Below are 22,639 nucleotides of genomic sequence, written 5' to 3' on the forward strand. Positions count from 1 at the left end.
CACATTGTATGAGTAATTAATGCAGAAAACCGGGCAACTGCAAAGTGTTCAAAAAGTTGTTCTTGCAACTGTGTATGTTCCCCTATAGAGCCCTGATACTAATCAACAGAAAAAGACTCTTTCATGTCAAAGTGAAAACAGATTTCTACAGTGATTTATATTAATTACAAATATAAAGCACAAAATAATTGCCTAAGTAGTCACCCCACCCCCAACCACCTTTAATATAACACACCAAATCTTCACTGGTGCAGCCTATTGGTTTTAGAAGTCATATAATTAGTTAAATGGAGATCACCTGTGTGTAGTCGAGGTTTTTCAATTGATTGGAGTAAAAATACACCTCTATCTGGAAGGTCCAACTGCTGGAGAGTCAGTATCCTGGTTAAAAACTACGCCCTGAAGACAAAAAAACACTCCAAGCAAGTCTGAGGTAAAAGTTATTGAAAACTACATCAGGAGATGAAAACAAGAAATTTTTCAAGTAACTGAAAATCCTTTGGAGTACAGATAAGTCAATCATCAAGAAATGGAAAGAATATGGCACAGCTGTAAATCTGCTTAGAGCAGGCCGTCCTCAAAAACTGAGTGACTGTGCAAGGAGGGGACTAGTGAGGGAGACCTTTGACAACTCTGGAGGAGTTGCAAGCTTCAGAGAGACTGCACATACAACAACTGTTCCTTGGGTGCTTCTCCAGTTGCAGCTTTCTGGGAGAGGGTCTTTATGAAAGGGAAAGACACTGAAATAAATCTCACATGAAATCTCAGCTGGAGTTTTCCAGAAGGAATGTGGGAGTCTCTGAAGTCAGCTGGAAGAAGGTTCTATAGTCTCTTGAGCTTTTTGGCCACCAAACTAAATGCTGTGCTTGGTGTACCCCAAATGCCACACGTCATCAAAAACCCACCATTCCTACTGTGAAGCATGGTGGTGGCTGCATCATGCTGTGGGGATGCTTCACTGCAGCAGGTCCTGGAAAGCTTGTGAAGGTAGAAGGTAAAACAAATGCAGCAAAATACAGGGAAATCCTGGAGGAAAACCTGATGCAGAGTGCAAGAGAACTGTAACTTAGAAGATTTGTTTTCCAGCAAGACAGTGACCCCAAACATAATGCCAAAGTTCCACAGAAGTGGCTTAAAAACAGCAAAGCTGATGTACTGGAGTGATCTCAAATTAGTAGAGAATTTGTGGCTGGACTTGAAAAGGGCTGTTCACTCATGATCCTCATGCAATCTGACAGAGCTTGGGCAGTTTTGTAAAGAAGAATGGGGAAAAATTGCAGTGTCTAGATGTGCAAAGCTGATAGAGACCTCCACAGAGACTCAAGTCTGTAATTGCTGCCAAAGGTGCATATCGGTGTAGTATGGCAATTATCCCAATTATTATGGCAAAGCAGTCCAGCGTGTGGTGAAAACTGCCCGGCGGATTATCCGCACCCAATTGCCCACCATTGAGAACATCTACCATAAATGCTGCCTGGGTAGGGTGAAAAGCATTATCAAAGATGCATCTCACCCTAACCATGGACTTCTTACTCTCTTCCCATCCGGTGAGCGCTACAGGAGCCTCCGCTCCCACACCAGCAGGCACAGGAAGAGCTTCTTCCCTGAGGCTGTGACCCTGCTGAACCTCACATCACAGTGCTAAGCAGTATTGCACCCATATTGTACTGTCTCAGTACTTCTATATTTTTGTGCTGTAGCACTTTTTATTTGCAATTATTTTGTAAATAACAATATTCTTTGCATTTCTGGTCAGATGCTAACTGCATTTCATTGGCTTTGTAACTGTACTCAGCACAATGACAATAGAGTTGAATCTAATCTACTAAATACTGACTTGAAGGGGATGAATACTTGGGCTATCAGTTATTTTGTGTTGTACATTTGTAATTGATTTAGATCACTTTGTAGAGATGTGTTTTCACTTTGACATGAGTCTTTTTCTGTTGATCAGTGTCAAAAAAGCCAAATTAAGTCCTCTGTGGTTCATTGTTGTTAAACAATAAAACTTGAAAACTTCCAAGGAGGGTGAATACTTTTTATAGGCTCTGTTCATGTATATAATTGTATAATGTATTTAGAAATGAGACAACATTTCTTCAAACCCTGTGTAAAGCACTTAACACACATAGCACATAATAACTCTGGGGGTAAGGATAAAATCTAAAGATGAATCATACATAAAGAACACATTAAAGTGCATAAATTAAATACTGTAAGGTACGGAACAGTTTCACTAGTGACACTTCAAATACCATGTGCCAGGGAGTTCAGAAGCCTTATGGCCTGAGGGAAGAAACTGTTTCTCATCCTGACTGTTCTTGTCTTTATGCATCAGAGTCTCTTAGCTGATTGTGGAAAGTCAAAGAGGATGTTGGATGGGTGGGATCCTTAATATCAAGGGCTCTGCGTACGCAACACTGCTGATAAATGTCCCCGATGGGTGGTTAGGGAGACCCCTATGATCCTTTCAGTTTTCCCACAGTCCTTTGTAGGGATTTCTGGTCCGATGCTTGACTGTTTCCTTACCAGATGGAGATGCAACTTGTCAGAGCATTCTCAATGTTGCTCCTGTGAAAAACAGTTAAGATGGGGGTGGGGGGAGCTTTGCTTGCTTCAATCTTTTTAGGAAGTGGAGCCACCTTGTTCAGGGAGGTGATATTGGGGGACCAGGTGAGGTCATCTGTGATGTGCGCTTCCAGGAATTTGGTGCACTTAACTCTCTCTATGGAGGAGCCATGTATTTCAGGGTTGGATGGTTCATCTGCACCTTCCTGAAGTCCACAATGGTTTCTTTGGTCTTCTCCATATTGCTCTCATGTTGGTCTCAGACTGAAACAATAGGGTCATTGGGGGCTGTGGGGGTTTGTGAAGGCGCCTCCATGTTCTGTTGGTCAAAGCTAGTATAGAAGGCACTGAACTCATCTGGGAGCGAAGCCTTGTTCTCACCTATGTCACTTGGTTTGACTTTGTAAGAGTTGATAGCATTCCAACACTGCCACAGATGTCAAGCATCCTTCAGTGGTCCAGTTCTGGTCACCGCACTCCAGGAAGGATGTGGAAGTATTGGAAAGGGTACAGAGGAGATTTACCAGGATGCTGCCTGGTTTAGAGAGTATGCATTATGATCAGAGATTAAGGGAGCTAGGGCTTTACTCTTTGGAGAGAAGGAGGATGAGAGGAGACATGATAGAGGTGTACAAGATAATAAGAGGAATAGATAGAGTGGATAGCCAGCGCCTCTTCCCCAGGGCACCACTGCTCAATACAAGAGGACATGGCTTTAAGGTAAGGGGTGGGAAGTTCAAGGGGGATATTAGAGGAAGGTTTTTTACTCAGAGAGTGGTTGGTGCGTGAAATGCACTGCCTGAGTCAGTGGTGGAGGCAGATACACTCGTGAAGTTTAAGAGACTACTAGACAGGTATATGGAGGAATTTAAGGTGGGGGCTTATATGGGAGGCAGGGTTTAAGGGTCGGCACAACATTGTGGGCCAAAGGGCCTGTACTGTGCTGTACTGTTCTATGTTCTTAAGTTTGGTCTGGAATTGCCACTTCACTCATGAGTTGGCTCCCCAGAGATGGTATTTTACTTGATCGCAGATCTCATGGTTCATCCAGGGTTTCTGGATTATTTTCTGAGGACACACTAGTCTATGACTTTTGATACAGTCCATGACAGCCATGTTATTTTTTTCTGATCCTCTGAGTCCCAGTCCACCGGCTCAAAGGAATCCCATAGCCACTCCTCTGCCTCCTGCGACCACCTCTTTGTTGTTCTTATCTCAGAAGTTGTGCTCTTTCGCCTCTTTCTGTCTGCAGTCTGGGCATGGAACGGTAGGCATTTCTTATTGTAGAATATCAGTGGTCGAATGTGTTGGGACCCCTGGTGCTGCAGGTTATATGCTGATGATAATTCACTGCCAAGAAGGCCCGCCAGCGCCTTTACTTCCTGAGAAAACTAAAGAAATTTGGCCTGTCCCCTAAAACCCTCACTAATTTTTTTAGATGCACCATAGAAAGCATTCTTCTAGGGTACATCACAACCTGGTATGGAAGTTGTCCTGTCCAAGACTGAAAGAAGCTGCAGAAGATCATGAACATGGCGTAGCAGAGCGGTCCCCAGGTACCGGGCCGCGAGGAAACGATATGATTCGGCGATATGAGTCAGCTGCACCTTTCCTCATTCCCTGTCACGCCCACTGTTGAGCTTGAACGCACGCGAGGTCATTACCTGCGCGTCATCCATGTCAGCGCGGGAATAAGATCAACTCCTCGAGCTTACAAATGACGGCGAGCTGAAAAGTATGTTTGACATAACATCTCTGCCGGCATTCCAGATCAAAGTCAAGGCTAAATATCCTGAGATGGTCAGGAAAGCACTGAAAACGTTGCTTCCATTTCCAACATATCTCTGCAATGAATGCAACGAAAACTAAATTGCGGAATAGACTGGACATAAGGAACCCGTTCGAGTATCGCTGTTTCCCATTACCCCTCGATGGGACGGTCCCATTGCAGGAAAACAAGCCCAGGGCTCCCACTGATTCAGCGATATTGGTCCGTTGCAAAGATTTTATATTGTCATACGAGGAAAATATGCGCTGTGTGTTTAATATCCAAACGTTACTTAAAATGTTATGCTGCTATTATAAGTGACTTATATAACCATATAACAATTATGGCATGGAAACAGGCGATCTCGCCCCTTCTAGTCTGTGCCGAACGCTACTCTCACCTAGTCCCACCGACCTGCACTCAGCCCATAACCCTCCATTCCTTTCCTGTCCATATACCCATCCAATTTTTTTTAAATGATAATATCGAACCTGCCTCTACCACTTCTACTGGAAGTTCGTTCAACACTTCAAGCTCCCCAGTCCTCCCCTGATATTTGTCTTATCGCTATATTCATGCAAGGAAAATATGCGCTGTGTGTTTAATATTAAATTCGTTAGATAAACCCTTTTAGAAACGAAATTGAGCGTATTAGCCACTTATCACCTATATTCCAATCGTGATTAACACCCCCCTCCCCCCCCTCTGCCGCCGACAGAATCGGCAAAAACAATTTTTAAGAAATCGGCACATAAACGCATGCACAAGTTATGCATGCGCACTGGTGCGCGCGCAAGGTTTCATGGTCATTGTAGTCTTTCTTGGGGTAAACCCAACGTATTTGACTACTACTCTTGTACGTTGGCAACCCTCTCCTCCCCCCCCCCCAGTCGGCCGGTCCGCAAGAATATTGTCAATATGAAACCGGTCCGCAGTATGAAAAAGGTTGGGGACCCCTGGCGTAGCACATCACACAAACCAATCTTCCGTCCGTGGACTCACTTTACACCGCATGCTGTCGGAGCAGTGCTGCCAGGATAATCAAGGACACGACCCACCCAGCCAACACACTTTTCGTCCCTCTTCCCTCCGGGAGAAGGTTCAGGAGCTTGAAGACTCGTACGGCCAGATTTGGGAACAGCTTCTTTCCAACTGTGATAAGACTGCTGAACGGATCCTGACCCGGATCTGGGCCGTACCCTCCAAATATATGGACTATTTTGCTTTACCTTACTTCCCATTTTTCTATTTTCTATTTATGAATTATAATTTAAATTTTTTAATATTTGCTAATTTTAACTATTTTTAATATTTTTAATATTTGTAATCCAGAGAGTGTGAAGCGCAGAATCAAATATCGCTGTGATGATTGTACGTTCTGGTACCAATTGTTTGGCGACAATAAAGTATAAAGTAATTGGGTAGGGATTTCTTCAAACAAGCCAGAATGGAGTCTCTGACTGTGATTTGGAATGCATTGGGGTGGACTGTTTCTTCTTTGGTAATGGCAGCAGTCAATATGGTAATGCCTTAGCATCGGCTTTTGGTGGCATGTAAACGGTGGTCAGGTTCATGGTGGAAAACTATTGGTAAGTAGAATGGTTGGCAGCTATTTGTTAGATGTTCCACGTCATGGGACCAAGAGTATGACAAAACAATCACGTCCAAGCACCGCAAAGAGTTTATCATGGCCCCCATTTTTTTGTCTTCCCTGAATCAGCAGTTCAGTCCACCCTGTGTATCAAGAAGCATTCCAGTCTTGCTGATCTCTGTGGACATGCCAGATGCAGCTATTTCTCTCTGAAACACAGAGCACAATAGTTCTTCATTTCCCTCCCATGTAGCAATCTTGTCTTGTTCTTTAGCGACTGTGCATTTACCAGGAAGATGCTGGGTTGAAGGAATTTATTCCTCTGACTTAGCTTGGCTTGGAGTCCTCATCATCTCCCTCTCTTCCGGCCTTGGAGCTGTATCTTCATCCACTTAAAGGTACATGCTTGTTTGAGAGTTAATTATACTGATTCGGTCAGAAGACTGAAATTGCTTGTTTGTTAAGGTCGTTCAAAATTGCTTTGCACACAGGCTGCAGATTGTGGTGAGAGTAATTCAAAGGTGGGGCATTTAGAAGTTTTGTAAGCAGCCCACAACACATCACTGGCACCATCTTTCCACAATTGTGAGCAGTTTTTGGCCCTTTATTTCAGAAGAGATATGCTGGCATTGGAGAGGATCCAGAGGAGGTTCATGAGAATGTTCCCGCAAATGAGTTTTTGTCTCTGTGTTGGTACTGGCTGGAGTTTGGAAGAATGATAGGGGGGGGTGTCGCAGGGGAAGGAGTCATGTTGAAATACTTTGAAAAGCCAAGATGAAAGGCCAAGGGTGTGAAGATAATTCTGATAGTAGGAAGGCTAGGACCAAAGGGCACAGGCTCTGAATAGAGGGGCATCCATTTAGAACAGGGGTGAGTAGGGATTTCTTTAGCTAGAGGGTGGTGAATCTGTGGAATTCATTGCCACAGATGGCAGTGGAAGGCAAGTTATTAGATATGTGTAAAGTATAAATGGATAAGTTCTTGATTAGTCAGGGCATCAAATGTTACCGGGAGAAAGCAGGAGAATGGGGTTAAGAGGGATAATAAATCAGCCATGATGGAATGACAGCAGATTTGATGGACACTTGTGTACTTGAGGGGTAGAGATAAATAAAGTGAGTGGGCAAACAGTGGCAAAAGGTGCAAATTGAAAAATGTAGAGCATGGAAAAGTGAGGGATGGAAGAGTGCTGGTGTTCATGGGGGCATTGATATCCCAGATGAAAATCATGCAGATGCAGCAGGCAGTTAAACACAGATGAGAGGCCTTAATTACAAGAAGATTTGAGTATAGAATAAAGATATCTTGCTACAATTGTGTTGGGCCGGAGGAAGACCAAATCTGGATTGTGTGGAGATCTGTTCTGTCTACCCGGAAGAGGATGAACTAACATTGGAGAAATGCAATGAACAGTCACCAAATTGATTCTGGTGTTTCTCATAAGAAAGCAGATTGTGCTTAAACATTTTAGTGTTTAGCAGAATGGAAGGTGATTTCATTTAAAATGTACACAATTCTTGTAGGACTTAATAAGACCATAGACACAGGAGCAGAATTAGGCCATTTGGTTTATTGAGTCTGCTTAACCATGGCTGATTTGTTACCCCTCTCAACCCCATTCTCCTGCCTTCTCTCCGTAACCTTTGACACCATTACTAAGCAAAATCCTATCAAACTTTGCTTTAACTTTCAAGAGGACCACAACCTTATCGTAGGGTTTGGAGGCTTGTGTGCTTCATTGACCTGGAGGGCTATGCTGGCTTGCTATGCTTTGGCTTTTGGTAGGGTCGCCTATGCCAAACAGGTCCAAGGGTAGATGGCAGACTAAAAGTGGTCCACTGGTCCTCGAGGTTCGGGGGTTCAGCTCAGGGCTAACAACTCCGACTGGTAAAACAAAATTGTTACAGAAACAGCAATGAAAAATCCTTCTGCATTTGAGTGTGATGGTATTCCTGAATCTCCACCCGGGACTTGCATGACTGACAGTAGTGAAAGCCAATCTACTGACACAATGAAGGAAGCCCTGAACACCACTGGAGATGGAGGACCTTCAAGCCTGCCCTAAACATCAGTGGTGTAATGGGCAGCAACTAACTCTGCTTTAAATATACTCAGTGACTTGGCCTGCAGAGCATTCCACAAATTCACGATTATCTGGCTTAAGAAATTCCTCGTCGTCTCTCTACTAAATGGATGTCCCTCTATTCTGAAGCTGTGCCTCTGGTCCGAGAGTCCCCCACTATAGGGAACATGCTCTCCATATCTAGGCCTTTCAATATTCTGTAGTTTTATAGGTTTGTTCAATAACATAAATGCTGAGTTGATTATTTCCTGTGGTTACTGAGTCTCGAACCAAGGACTACAGTCTCAAAATAAGAACATGACAGGGTTGCCAAGTTTCCTCATCCAAGGGACAATGAAGGTTTGGAATTCTCTACCCAAGAGGACAGTCAAAATTTTAGCTGTTGAGTACATTGAATATTCAGTTTGAAAATTTTAGATCATAGTTGGTCAAGGCGTAAGGAAACAATGTAGGAAAGAGGCAGTTGAAAGATCTTACTGAATGCTGGAGCAAGCATAAGAAGCAGAATAGGCTATTGTTCTATATTTTTCTTTGTTCTTCTGCTTCTCTGTGAGGAAGGTAATTTCTGGGAAAGTTGTAATCAGTTATGTTGGCAATACTGTAGTTCTGGGAGATGGTTAGTTGCAGGTGATGTATGATCTTGGGTGGGAGAGAAATGGGAATTATTTTAATGATGGAGAATGTACTTTTCCCAAGGTATGTGTTTTGATGACTTATTATCTTTCATTTCCTCTACTCCCTGGACAAAGAAATTGAAATGCAAAATGTAATTTTATGTTTTTATATGAACACTTAAGAAAAATCTAAACTGGGAGTGCACATCTAATGAGATTAATATCCACACAACAAAATCTAATTAATTTGAATTTGAGATGAAATCGATTTTCTTCGTGCCAGGTAAAATGACAGGTTATATTCGTATTGTTTCCTTAACATTGTAAAGATCTCCCAGAGTGATTTACATAACTGTTAGCAGGCAAAATGCATTGTTGCACCACATAGAAGCATTAGGATACGTGGCCAAGAGCTTGGTCAGAGTTTTGACTTCAAAGAGCATATCTGGAGGCCAAGAGGTATGGTCCCCAGGCAGCTTGGGTATGACCACCACTGGTGAGTAAAAAAAATTAGTTGTATGCAAGAGGTTGGAACAACATGAACTGAGCTGAATGATGTAATTTTGCTTTTTTTTTAAAAAAACCTTTGGGTACCATTCTATTTTTTGGGTATTTATGGTGCAGCCTAAATGTATACATTTCTTCATACATTTAAACTTTTTAGGATTTCTTTCCTAAAGTAGCTCTTAGTAATTGCACCTGACAATAATGGTCATCATTTGAAGGTGCATATGGTGATCAACTTTAGAGTAATCACATTTAAGTTCAAGCTTATTGAACAGTCATGCTTCATTCGTGAACAGATAGTTAATCCTAAATCTTACTTACAGGTGCACAAAATTATGCCAACATAAACGCCATGATCCAAAGGATGATGTTTCTGAGAAACAGTGTCCAGTTACTGTGAATCCTCGTCACCTGAAAAAAGCTTTTAAAGTTATGAATGAACTGAGAAGGTATGAACTAGATTAATCTTCTCCATGGATAGCTTGTGTCTGGATATCCATTGTGGTGTCAGTTGTTGAACCGAATTGCAAAGACTAAAAAAGCAAATTGCATTTCTATAGTCAAGCAATCTGCTGCCAGGTTTACTGTTTAGTACTGTCATGCAGTCATGGAAATATCTATTTTTACTTGTTCCTTCCCTTCTTTGTCTTATAGTGGTATCTACTCTGATTCACTGGAGGCCTGGAGCTCAGTGAGGAATTAAGAGAATTAGCTCTTTGTGTGCTGCTTAGTAGTGACAACTGTAATATGAACAGTTGGCTAGTTTATAAGAAGTACAAAATCCTATGTATTTTATTTAATTCAACAAAAACTACTTTTCTGGTAATGATTTTAAACAGATTATTCTTTTGACCTCTTCATTATTACGAGACATTTACACACCAAATTTAAACACTGTTTGATTCAAACTTCCTCCTTCCTTTCTTCAGCTGACCACATAACAATATTGTTCTGTTTCCTTCTCCTGTGTACTCATCATCCAAAAACAGATACATATTCACCTTGTAGTACCAACTTCCATGATGTAACCGTTCCATGGAGATACTCGTTTCTTCACAATTACTCTTTGGATTTATTTGCAATAATCTAATACCAATGGTACTGAGTTCTGCTGTTAGCAGTGTGAAAATCTCTTCTTGTTTGCTACACTATTAAATCGTTCTGTAATCTCAGGATTAGTATTAGCTGGCACCCTCCAATATTTTCCCCTTTGAATGAGCAGATTGGAACTCTTTTTGCTCTAATTTGATACGTGTAGCTCCTCAGTTTTGCTGTCATGCTCATGAATTCTATTTATCCATAATAAGTTTTCAGATATTCATCTTGTGGGAGAAAAGATTCTGTTTTATTGCTTACAGAGTAGGTGCACTGAGCAGTAGTTTTTTCCCTCTGCAGAACCTGTTATTCATGTCAGTCTTTGGGGTTCTATCTTATATTCTGCATATTATTAAATGAAAGCCAGATCTTTCTCCAGGGAATTCAGTTATGTGTGGGTAAAGGAACTATCTCAATGGGAATGAAGTTCAAGGCAAAGGTTAACTGCATCTTGTGCATGTTTCTGAGTGGGAGAGAAATCAAACATATCTTGGTGACTCATTGAAATTTATTTTGACAATGATGTCAGATATTTTAAATGTTCAGATTCCTACTATTTTTGCCTCAAATCTCCTGGAAAATTGGAATTATAATCTAACAAATGAAAGTGTTTTTTATTCTTCTTTCTAAGTAGAATAGTTAGTAGGATCTCAAATTTCTATCAACTAAATGTCATGGAAGTGTGTCAGACAATGTTCCAGATGTTATACAGTAGCATATTTCTGGGTTATAGCACTGACACCTCATGTGATTTGAAATGTGTTTTGTAAATATGCCCCTGATATGTGAATTTCCCTAATGTCTTGTTTGTGAAGTGTTTTGTAAAATATGAGAATGCTGGAAGTGCACAGCAGGTAAATAGGTATCTTGGTTTTTTGAATCTTGATTTGAGGTCAAGCAGTATCCGAGAAGAGAGCAACAGAACTAGTTTTGAGCTCTTGGCAAAATACAGCTATTTACCAAGTCATGTCTTTCTATGTAGAAAATAGGAATAGATGGATATCTCTCCATGCAATTCTGTATATCATTTCTCTTGAAAATTATGGGAGAAAAATTATTAGCCTGACCCCTTTTAATATTCTGGAATTGGAATGGATTTATTACTGTCACAACTGTTGATGTAGAGTGAAAAGCTTGTCCTGCACACTGTGCAAACAGATGAATTCATTGCACAGTTCGCTGAGGTTGTACAAGGTAAAACATAAACAGAAGGCAGAATAAAGTGTGATAGTTGCAGAGAAAGTGCAGTGCGGGTAGACAGTAATGTACTATTTCATAACAAGATAGACAGATTGTGAGCTCAAGGGTCCATCCTATCTTACAATAGTAGGATAGAAGCTGTCCTTGACCCTAGTGGTAAATGCTTTCAGGCTTTTGTATCATCTGTCTGATGGAAGGGGGGAGGTGGCGGGAGACGAGCATATGTGGGCTATTTTACTGAGATAGTGAGAAGTGTAGTCAGAGACCATAGAGGGGAGGCTGGTTTCTGTGATGTGATATGCGTAGTACAACTCTGCAGTTTCCTCTGGCCACAGGCAAAGCCGTAGCCATACCAAGCCAAGATGCATCTACATAAGACGCTTTGGTGTATCAATGAAATTCACTAAGAGTCAGAGACTTGCCAGATTTCTTTTGCTGCCTGAGGAAGTAAAGGCTTTGGTGGGCTTTCATGGACGTGACATCTGTGTGGTTGGACCGGGGCAGGCTGTTGGTGATGTTCACTTCTTGGAATCTGGAGCTCCAGTTCTCTCAGCCTCAGCGCCGTTGACGTTGATAGGGGCACTGCTCCAGTTCCTGAAGCCAATCACCAGTTCCTTTGTTTTGCTGACATCGAGGGAAAGATCGTTGTCATGACACCATGTCACTAAGCTCTCTATTTCCTTCCTGTACGCTGACTCATCATTATGTGAGATATGGCCCACTATGTCACTATCATCTTCAAACTTGTAGATGGGGTTAGAGGAGAATCTAGCCTTGCATTCACAATTTGTACAGGGAGTAGAGAGGGGCAGCAACACCTCTGCTATGAGTATTCTGAACCAGTCTTTAGAATAATCATGGTAGAAGTGTTGCTACCCATCCTTCATGATTGCAGTGGTTTGGTCAGGAAGTGAAGGATACGATTGTAGAGGGAGGTGTTGACTCCCTGGTCTTGAGTCTGGTGATGAATTTGCTTGGAATTATAGTATTGAAGGTGGAGCTGTAGTCAATAAGCAATCATCTAACATAGATGTCTTTACTGTCCAGATGCTCCAGAGATGAGTGTAAGGCCAAGGAGATGGCATCCGCTGTAGACCTGTTTCGGCGGTAGGTGAATTGGAGTGAACTGATATATCTTTGGCTTAACTTTCCCTTCAGAAATATTCTGATCATAATAATCAATTTCAGTATTTTTAGCTTAATTTCTAGACCAAACTCTGAAAGCCCCAAATGTGGGTTTTTCCGTACTTGTTGTAAATTCGTATCCAGGAAGTTGCAGGATGGAGTTGATTATAGCGCTGTGTTTAATGTTGAACATTTTCTTCAATTAATCTCCACTGTGCTCTCTTACAGTCAGAATCTTTTGTGTGATGTAACACTTGTAGCTGAAGATACCGAGATCCCGGCTCACAGAGTCGTTCTGGCAGCCTGCAGTCCATACTTCCATGCAATGTTTACAGGTATTGTAGCACCAGCTAGTGGTGGGTGTTTTGCATGTGATTTGATATGGTCAGTGGCACCTAGTGGTGCGTGTTTTGCATGTGATTTGATATGGTCAGTGGCACCTAGTGGTGTGTGTTTTGCATGTGATTTGATATGGTCAGTGGCACCTAGTGGTGTGTGTTTTGCATGTGATTAATATGGTCAGTGGCACCTAGTGGTGCGTGTTTTGCATGTGATTAATATGGTCAGTGGCACCTAGTGGTGTGTGTTTTGCATGTGATTAATATGATCAGTGGCACCTAGTTGGTTTAGAGACTCAGTCCTCTAGCATATGCCTTCGCACAATTGGTCTTTTAGTTTTTCTCTTGGGGGAAAATGTTCACGCCAGAGTGGAATTTAGATATTTCCCAAATAGAGGAAACGTTTGCAATCAGATCAATACAAGCAGCTCTGCTACAGCTTCAATGGGATTGGCTCAGAAGTAGCAAAAATGGTCTATTATTTGATCTTGTCTGTGATACCCTCCATGATAATCAACTTGTAGGTGCTTTTTGGCTTTCTTCATTCCCTTGCCCAGGGTGCAAACCACGAAGGAACATTAGCCTGTTCAAACTTATTGATTTGTAATGTAGAATAAACCAAAGTGTAACAAGAGTGATGGTAAGGCCATTAATCTGGTTTCAAATATTTTGCTTCTATAACTGCTTGTTGAGAGGTTCTCTTGGCAAGATTTAAATTGATGAGGATGACAGCTGAAATGGATGGCTGTTCAGTCCAATCTACCTGTGTTTAACCAGCCTCCTTGCTGCCGGTGGGAGGTGCTCGAGTCTTGGGTCCCATGCCGCAAGGTTCGGTTGCCTTGGCAGCTTGTGGTGCTGGACTTTCCTTCAGCTGTTGTTTGATGTTTCTTGTCTTTGGCACTGAATGTGCTTTACCTGATTGATGACTTTTGAGGATGTAACAAAGCACATTGATGAAGATAAAGCAGTAGATGTAGTGTATATGGATTTCAGTAAGGCATTTGATGAGGTTCCCCATGCAAGGCTCCTTCAGAAAGTAAGGAGGCATGGGATCCAAAGAGACCTTGCTTAGTAGATCCAATATTGGCTTGCCAACAGAAGGCAAAGGGTGGTTGTAGATGGTTCATAGGTACATGGAGGTTGGTGACCTGTGGTGTTCCGCTGGGATCTGTTCTGGGACCCTTCCTCTTTGTGATTTTTATAAATAACCTGGATGAGGAAGCAGAAGGGTGGGTCAGTAAGTCTGCTGATGACACAAAAGTTGGGGGCGTTGTGGATAGTCTGGAGTGTTGTCAGAGATTACGGTGGGACATCAATAGGATGCAGAATTGGGCTGAGAAGTGGCAGATGGAGTTCAACCCAGATAAGTGTGAAGTGGTTCATTTTGGTAGGTCAAATTTGAAAACAGTATATGATATTAATGGTAAGACTCTTGACAGTGTGAAGGATCAGAGAGATCTTGGGGCCCGTGTCCGTAGGACACTCAAAGTTGCTGTGCAGGTTGGCAGTGTTGTTTAGAAGGCGTATGGTGTGTTGGCCTTCATCAACCGTGGGACTGAGTTCAAGAGCCATGAGGTAATGATACAGCTATATAAGACCTTAGTTAGACCCCACTTGGAGGACTGAGTTCTGTTCTGGCCACCTCACTACAGGAAGGATGTGGATACTATATAGAGAATGCAGAGGAGATTTACAAGGATGTTGCCTGGATTGGAGATCATGCCTTATGAGAATAGGTTGAGTGAACTTGGCTTTTTCTCCTTGGAGCGACAGAGAATGAGAGGTGACTGGATAGAAGTGTATAAGATGATGAGAGATATTGATCGTGCAGATAGCCAGAGGCTTTTTCTTAGGGCTGAAATGGCTAACACGAGAGGGCATAATTTTAAGGTGCTTGGAAGTAGGTACTGAGGGGATCGTAAACACAAAATAATGTGCAGATGCTGGGGTCAAAGCAACACTCAGCAACACTCAGCAGGTCGGGCAGCATCCGTGGAAACGATGAGTCAATGTTTCGGGCCGGAACTCTTCGTCAGGACTGAAGAGGGAAGGGGCAGAGGCCCTATAAGGAAGGTGGGGGGAGGGTGGGAAGGAGAAGGCTGGAAGGTTCCAGGTGAAAAACCAGTAAGGGGAAAGATAAAGGGGTGGGGGAGGGGAAGCAGGGAGGTGATAGGCAGGAAAGGTGAAGAAGAAATGGGGGAAAACACAATGGGTAGTAGAAAGAGGCGGAACCATGAGGGATGTGATAGGCAGCTGGGGGAGGGGGCAGAGTGAAATAAGGATAAGGGGACCGCTTCATCGAGCACCTCCGCTCCGTCCACCACAACAAACAGGATCTCCCGGTAGCCACCCACTTCAACTCTGCTTCCCATTCCCATTCGGGTATATCCATACATGGCCTCTTCTACTGCCATGATGAGGCTAAACTCAGGTTGGAGGAGCAACACCTCATATACCGTCTAGGTAGTCTCCAGCCCCTTGGTATGAACATAGAATTCTCCAACTTCCGGTAATTGCCTCCACCTCCCTTCCCCTATCCCTGTTTCACTCTGCCCCCTTCCCCAGCTGCCTACTACCTCCCTCATAGTTCTGCCTCCTTCTACTACCTGTTGTGTTTTCCCCTTTTCCTTCTTCACCTTTCCTGCCTATCCCTTCTACTACCCATTGTATTTTTCCTCATTTCTTCTTCACCTTTCCTGCCTATCCCTTCCCTGCTTCCCCTCCCTCACCCCTTTATCTTTCCCCTTACTGGTTTTTCACCTGGAACCTACCAGCCTTCTCCTTCCCACCCTCCCCCCACCTTCTTTATAGGGCCTCTGCCCCTTCCCTCTTCAGTCCTGATGAAGGGTTCCGGCTGGAAACGTTGACTGATCGTTTCCATGAATGCTGCCCGACCTGCTGAGTTCCTCCAGCGTGTTGTGAGTGGTACTGAGGGGATGTCAGGGGTAAGTTTTTCCACACAGAGTGTGGTGGGTGCATGGAATGCACTGCCAGCGAAGGTGGTCGAGGCAGATACAATAAGTTCCTTTAAGACACTCTTAGATAGGTACATGGAGCTCAGAAAAATAAAGAACTATGTGGAAGGGAGATTCTGGGCAGTCTCTAGAGTAGGTTACATGGTCAGCACAACATTGTGAGCCAAAGGGCCTGTAATGTGCTGTGGATTTCTATGTTTCTATTTGCGCGATTTGATCAAGGTGCTTCGAAACGTAACTGAATCTACAGCTTTGGCCTGCAGACATCGATGCAGTGCTGAGCCGATTGAATCGGTGGCAGTGACCACAGCCAATGGCTCCAGGACAGCCTTCAATTGCCTCAGTGGCTCACGGCTTTTGGGGACTCTGTGGTATGAAGTTTAATGTCCTTTGTGTTGTTTGTTCGCTTTTTGATGTTTGCACGATTTGTTCTTTTTTGCACGCGTGGTGATCTTGTTGTGTAGGGTTTTTCTTTAAGTGGGTTCTGTGTGTTTCTTTGTGGGTACCTGCAAGAAGGTGAATCTCAAATTTGTATACTGTATACATTAGTAATGGTAATTTGAATTGCATTGTAATGTTTTTCATTGTGAATACTGTTTCAGACATTTGAGTAGTGTTCTTAAGTTGTTAACTCTCAAAGATCTGAGTCCAGTTGACTGAATTAGTAGCAGTGTAGGCACAATGCTGCTATTCTGGAAAATCACTCCACTTTTTAAGGATCTGTTTTGAAACATGATGAAAGAAAGACATTCACCTTTGGGTTTGCATTCCATCTGTCAAATGGAAGAAAAATTATTCACTATTTAGGAGGCTTCCGTCCACACACAATTTTGATGCAAGTTGCATGAGTCCAAAAAGACGTAGTTGGGAATGAAAGTTTGCACCAAAGACACACGTTACTAGAGCTGCAATGCGCTGGAGGAACTCAGCATCTGTAGGAGGGGTTGAGATTGCTGATGTTTTCAATCGTAACGCTGCATCTGGACTGAGATTGGAGAGGAGAAATAGCCAGTTTGTTGAGAGTGGTGAATTCTGAGGCAGTAGGTGTTTGGTGAAAGATGATGGGCAGTTTGAGCCAGGTGAGGGGGAGGGTGGTGAAGAGCAGAACTATGAGCTACCTGGAATTACACACACACACACACACACACACACACACACACACACACCTAACTACACCTATTTTGTCTGCCTCTATTGGCCTTCCACCTGCCTCTATCTGTAAAATGAACCAGAAGTCTTATTTTTGTGCGAGGGTGATCATAGTGTTACTAAATTCCAGTGACTGAGTTTGTATCAGTTGGAACAAGGACAGGATGGTTGAAGGGAAGTAGTTGCTCTTGTTGTCCTGAGCAGATTGAAGAGACCAGGAAGTTGGAACTGCTGTTGAGGCAACGAGCAAAAGGCAAGCTTGTTTTTTATTTATTTGGAGATAAATCGCAGTAACAGGCCGTTCTGGCCAATCGAGCCCGTGCCATCTAATGACATCATGTGACCAATTATCCTACTAGCCTGTATGTTTTTGGAGTGTAGGAGGAAGCCCACGCAGTCAGGGCAGAACCGTGTAAACTCCTCATAGACAGCGGTGGGAAATTGAAGTAGATCCAAGTCGCCTTGAGGCAGCTGTGGATTTGTGCAATAGCCAACCTCCTGGGGCACTTTACAATTAAGTATTACTGGACGGTGATCACTGAGGCAGTTGATTCCCTCCACACATTTGACCTGAGTAGCAACATTGGAACAACCAGTCTAGTGTAAGATGAGAGCACTGATTTCTTGTGTGAATGTAATATTCGATTGTTCAGGACAGAAAAGAGGCTATTTCTTCTCTATGGACAAAGAAAAATTAAAAGGTGAGCTGCTTTAGGTGACGTTTGTATGTTTGGTGCTGTTTCAGAAGTGAAAAGACCCAGAAAGAAATAATGGAGAAAATTTCCCTGCAGTATTTGCTGTATTTACTTGGAATGATAATGCATCGATTTTGTAGTAATTTTTCCCTGAGTAAATGCGGTTGAATATATGCAATTTATTTTATTTTGTGGAAATTGTTTTAAAATTATTTATGGGTTTAGATGCTGAAGCCTAGTAATAAATCTGCAGGCATTATTTTGTTCACAATGTTGCTGATTCTCAATTTCTCAACTATTTTCCCATTTGGCTAACTTATTTACTTTTATGTGGTAGTTACTTCTGCAGTTTTGGTTGTTTTTCACAACTGAATTTTTATTGTAGAAGTCTAGTCATAAAGTCATAGTTAGTTTAGTCCTGTCAAGTATTAAGAATGCAAGACCGTAAGACGTAGAAGTGGAATGAGGACGTTGGCCACTGAGCCTTCTCCACCATTTAATCATGGCTAATTTACTTTTCCTCTCAACCCATGCCCCTACATTCTCCCAGCAACTTTTGACGCTCTGGATAATCAAGGACCTATCGATCTTCACTTTAAGTATACCCTGCTTACACTCCTCAGCTGCCTGTGGCAATGAATTCCACAGATTCACCACTCTCTGACGAAAGAAATTCCGTCCTAGGCTGAGTACTTCCTCCTCCCCCACCCTCACTCTACTCGCTTTATACTTGTGACTGTGAGGCTAAGTCCAACTCCGCTGCCATATTTCAGTTTGCTGATGAGACCTCTGTGGTTAGCCGAATCAAAGGTGGTGACGAATTGGTGTATAAGAAAGAGATTGAAAAATCTGATTGAATGGTACCACAACAACAACCTCTCCCCTAATGTCAGCAAAACCAAAGATCTGCTGATGGACTACAGTAGGAAGAAACTAGAGGCCCATGAACTAATTCTTACGGTGAAATCGGAGGTGGAGAGGGTCAGTGGTTTTAAATTCCTTGGTACTGCATCAGAAGGTCTGTCCTGAGACCAGCACGTAAATGTTTTCTCAAAGAAAGCACAGCAGCACCTCTACTTTGTTAAATTTTGTGCAGATTTAACATGTTATCTAAAACGTTGACAACTTCTATAGATACACAGTTGTGAGTACTGTGACTGGTTACATCGTGACCTGGTATGGAAACAGCAAAGCCAAAGAATGGAAAACAAAAAGTAGTGGGCTCAGCCCGGTCCATCACAGGCAAAACCCTGTCCACTGCTGAGCACTGTCACAAGAAAGATGCACCTACCCTCATAACCCCCACAATCCAGACCATGTTCTCTTCTTGCTATTGCCAATGGGAATGAGGGACAGGAGCTTTTGGTCTCACACCAGCAGGTTCAGGAACAGTTGCTATCTTCAACCAGCGTGGATAACTTCACTGACCTCAACACTGAACTGATGACTGGCACTGCTGAATTACAGCGACTACTTGCTGGAAGTAAAATCACTTTATTAATCACACCTTTTCTCGGATGTGGTCACTGCAATCAGTAGTCTATAACTTCCCGTTGGTAACTGAGCTCCTGAGCCACCTGTGTGACCTGGCATCTTTTGCAGTGCCACAGGTGCAGGATGGTAGCAGCATGGTGAGGGTGGACCAGGTCGAGGTGGCTGCAAAGTTCTGTGTAGTTTTTAATTGATTCTATTGTATTTATTTTTTCTACTGTAAATGTCCACAAGAAAATGAATCTCGGGGTCATATATGATAACGTACCTTTTTTTGAAAGAAAATCAGAATCGGGTTTAATATCACTGGCACATTTCATGAAGTGTGTTGTTATGTGGCAGCAGTACAGTGCAATAGATAATGAGGGTATGTCCTGGGTGATGGGGGTCCTTAATGATGAATGCTGTCTTTTCGAGGCATCATTCCTTGATATCCTGGATACTGGAGAGGCTAGAGCCCATGATGGAACTGACTAAGTTTACAACTTTCTTCAGCTTATCCAGTGTGTACGCCTCCCCTGCCCCTTACCAGATGGTGATGCAGCCAGTCAGAATGCTCTCCACGGTACATCTGTAGAAATCTGTGAGTGTCTTTGGTGACATGCCAAATCTTTTCAAACCCCTAATGAATGTAGCTGCTGTCATGCCTTCTTTGTAACTGCATTGGTATGTTAGGCCCAGGATAAAAAGAAGGTAATAAATTAGCTTTGCATGTGCTTCTATTCTGAGGCTGTGCTCTCTGGTCCCAGACACTCACGTTATTGAAAACATTCTCTCCAAGTCTGCTCCTTCCAGATCTTCCGGACCTGCCGAAGGGTCTCTGCCCGAAACGGCGACTGTACTTTTTTCCATAGATGCTGCCTGGCCTGCTGAGTTCCTCTAGTATTTTGTGTGTGTTGCTCAGATTTCCAACATCTGCAGATTTTCTGTTGTTTGTTCTTTCAGTATTTGGTAGGTTTCAATGAGGTATTCTTTTATTCTTCAAAACTCCAGTGAATACAGGCTCAGAGACATTGAATGCTCCTCATAAATTAACTGTTCCACTCCCAGGATCATTCTTGTGAACTTCCTCTGGACCCTCTCCAATGCCATCGCATCCTTTCTGAGATAAGCTGTTCACAATATTCCAAATGTGGTCTGACCAGTGCCTTATAAAGCCTCAGCATTACGTCCTTGCTTTTATATTCTAGTCCTCTTGAAATGAATGCTAACATTGCATTTGCCTTTCTTACCACTGACTTAACCAGTAAGTTAACTGCTCCTGCACTAGGTCTTCCAAATCCCTTTACAGTTTTGATTTCAGAATTCGCTCCCTATTGAGAAAATCATCTATGCCTTTATTCCTCCTACCCAAGTGCATGAATGTACTCTATATTCCACTCCCTTAATCCATCGAAGTCCTTCTGCAAGACTCCCTGCTTCTTCAACACTACCTGCCCCTCCACCTTTCTTTGCATCATCTGCAAATTTGGCCACAAAGCAGTCAATTCTGTCATCCAGATCATTAACATATAACGTGAAAGGTAGCAGATGAAACACTGACCCCTGCAGTTATTATTAATAATATAGGAATTTAGAATTGGGCAATTAAGGTGTTGGATGTAGAGTGACAAATGGACGAAACCAATATTGCAAACATATTGCAAACCTGGACTTATTTCCTGGCATAATTTACATATTACTATTTAACTGTTTATGGTTTTATTACTATTTATTATTTATGGTGCAACTGTAACGAAAACCAATTTCCCCCAGGATCAATAAAGTATGACTATGACTAAAACATTATGCTTATCTTCAATCACTTTTGTGTATATATTTTAAGATCTTGGCAAGTGGACTGGTAACTGATCAGATGACTCTTTCTGATGGTTTCCCTAGCAATCATTTAATCATGGAGACCGAAATTTTTAAGTCCATCACCGTAGTTATATGGGTTTTTAAAAATTCCATTTTGTGTCATTTCTCTATGAGTTAATAATTAAAATCCTTTCTTTTAACTGTCTTTCTAGGTTTCAGTATACATGCCTTGGGTGGGACAGAAGTGGGGGTGGGGAAGAAAGAGAAGTATTTTGTTTGTTATTCTTTGACCTGGCTTCATCATTGCATAGTACTTTTGTGGATCTGGTTTTGGCTTGACTCCACTCTTAGCCTCTTGCCTCTCCTAGAGGTTTAAAAATCTGTCATTGCCTTGGGTGTATTCAATGATTTAACCTCCACAGCTCTGGGCAGAGAATTTTAAAGATGCATGATTCTTTTACAGTTTTCCTTACTACTTAAATGGGTGATATTTTTTTCCTTCTCTGACATTTGTATTGTTAAGTCCCTTTGTAATTTACATTTGCCTTTCTAATTCCAAGACCCCTATGCTAACTCTTTAATGTGAAGAAATGCCTCGATCCCTTTACAGCAACGTTCTATAATCTCCCTCTCTTTATCAATGTGTTGTTTTACACCGAGCGTGGCAATTATCTTGTAAATGTTTCATCACCAGTCAATGTGACATCCTCAGTGTGCAGTTGTTGGTGTTTCTCTCTGGGAGTGCTTGTGTTTATACAGGCCCCCATTCGCTTGCCTCGGTCCAGATTGGTTACACCTTTAGTTGACCTTTGAGTTCTATTGGCTTGTGTTTCTTTGGCTCCTAGGGGTTCACTGATGACGTCTATTTTGTTATGTTTGTTTACGGAGTTGTCAGGAGTGAACCATGCATAGAACAATTGTGTCTGTTTCGTGTTTGCCTGCGTCAGAACCTCCATGGTGTACCGAGATCATCGATGTTGTAACACTGTTTCACTAAAGTGGATAACCTTACATTCCCCCCGCCAAGTTTTTGCCCACTCACTTCATCCATGCATGTTACCATTGCATCCTGCTCACATGTTTCTTCCTTGCCTACTTGTGTGTCCTCAGTAAAGTTGGCTGTAGTGTACTCAGTCTTTTAAAAATCAAAAATACAGTGGCATGCAAAAGTTTGGGCACAATAGCTAAGCGAGTAAAAGATGAACTGATTTCAAAAAGTATAAAGTTAAAGATGACACATTTCTTTAATATTTTAAGCAAGAAAACTTTTTTACTGCTGTCTTTTACAGTTTCAAAATAACAAAAAAGGAAAAGGGCCTGAAGCAAAAGTTTGGGCACCCTGCATGGTCAGTACTTAGTAACACCCCCTTTGGCAAGTATCACAGCTTGTAAATGCTTTCTGTAGCCAGCTAAGAGTATTTCAATGCAGCAGGCCAGCCAGCATCTCTAGGAGGAGGTACAGTTGACGTTTCAGGCCGAGACCATTCATCAGGACTAACTGAAGGAAGAGTTAGTAAGAGATTTGAAAGTGGGAGGGGAGGGGGAGATCCAAAATGATAGGAGAAGACAGGAGGGGGAGGGATGGAGCCAAGAGCTGGACAGGTGATTGGCAAAAGGGATACGAGAGGATCATGGGACAG

At 42.5% G+C, this 22,639-nt stretch overlaps 1 protein-coding gene across 7 annotated transcripts in view; it reads left to right on the forward strand.

Moving 5' to 3' along the window:
* The window catches only part of klhl2 (kelch-like family member 2), a 165,789-nt gene that overhangs the window by 26,398 nt on the left and 116,752 nt on the right, over positions 1–22,639 (forward strand). For 2 of the 7 annotated variants that reach the window (XM_063046326.1, XM_063046328.1), the window contains exons 2-4: positions 9,455–9,580; positions 12,474–12,533; positions 12,780–12,886. The exons of 1 other annotated variant lie outside the window; for it this stretch is intronic. In XM_063046326.1, coding sequence (XP_062902396.1) covers positions 9,455–9,580; positions 12,474–12,533; positions 12,780–12,886 — 293 coding nt within the window. Of the gene's footprint in view, positions 1–9,454; positions 9,581–12,473; positions 12,534–12,779; positions 12,887–22,639 lie in introns of those variants that run through there. 4 more of the 7 variants (XM_063046327.1, XM_063046332.1, XM_063046333.1 and 1 more) reach the window with 3 other exon arrangements.

Source organism: Mobula hypostoma, chromosome 4 (genome assembly GCF_963921235.1).
Source record: "Mobula hypostoma chromosome 4, sMobHyp1.1, whole genome shotgun sequence".
Classification (NCBI taxonomy): Eukaryota; Metazoa; Chordata; class Chondrichthyes; order Myliobatiformes; family Myliobatidae; genus Mobula; species Mobula hypostoma.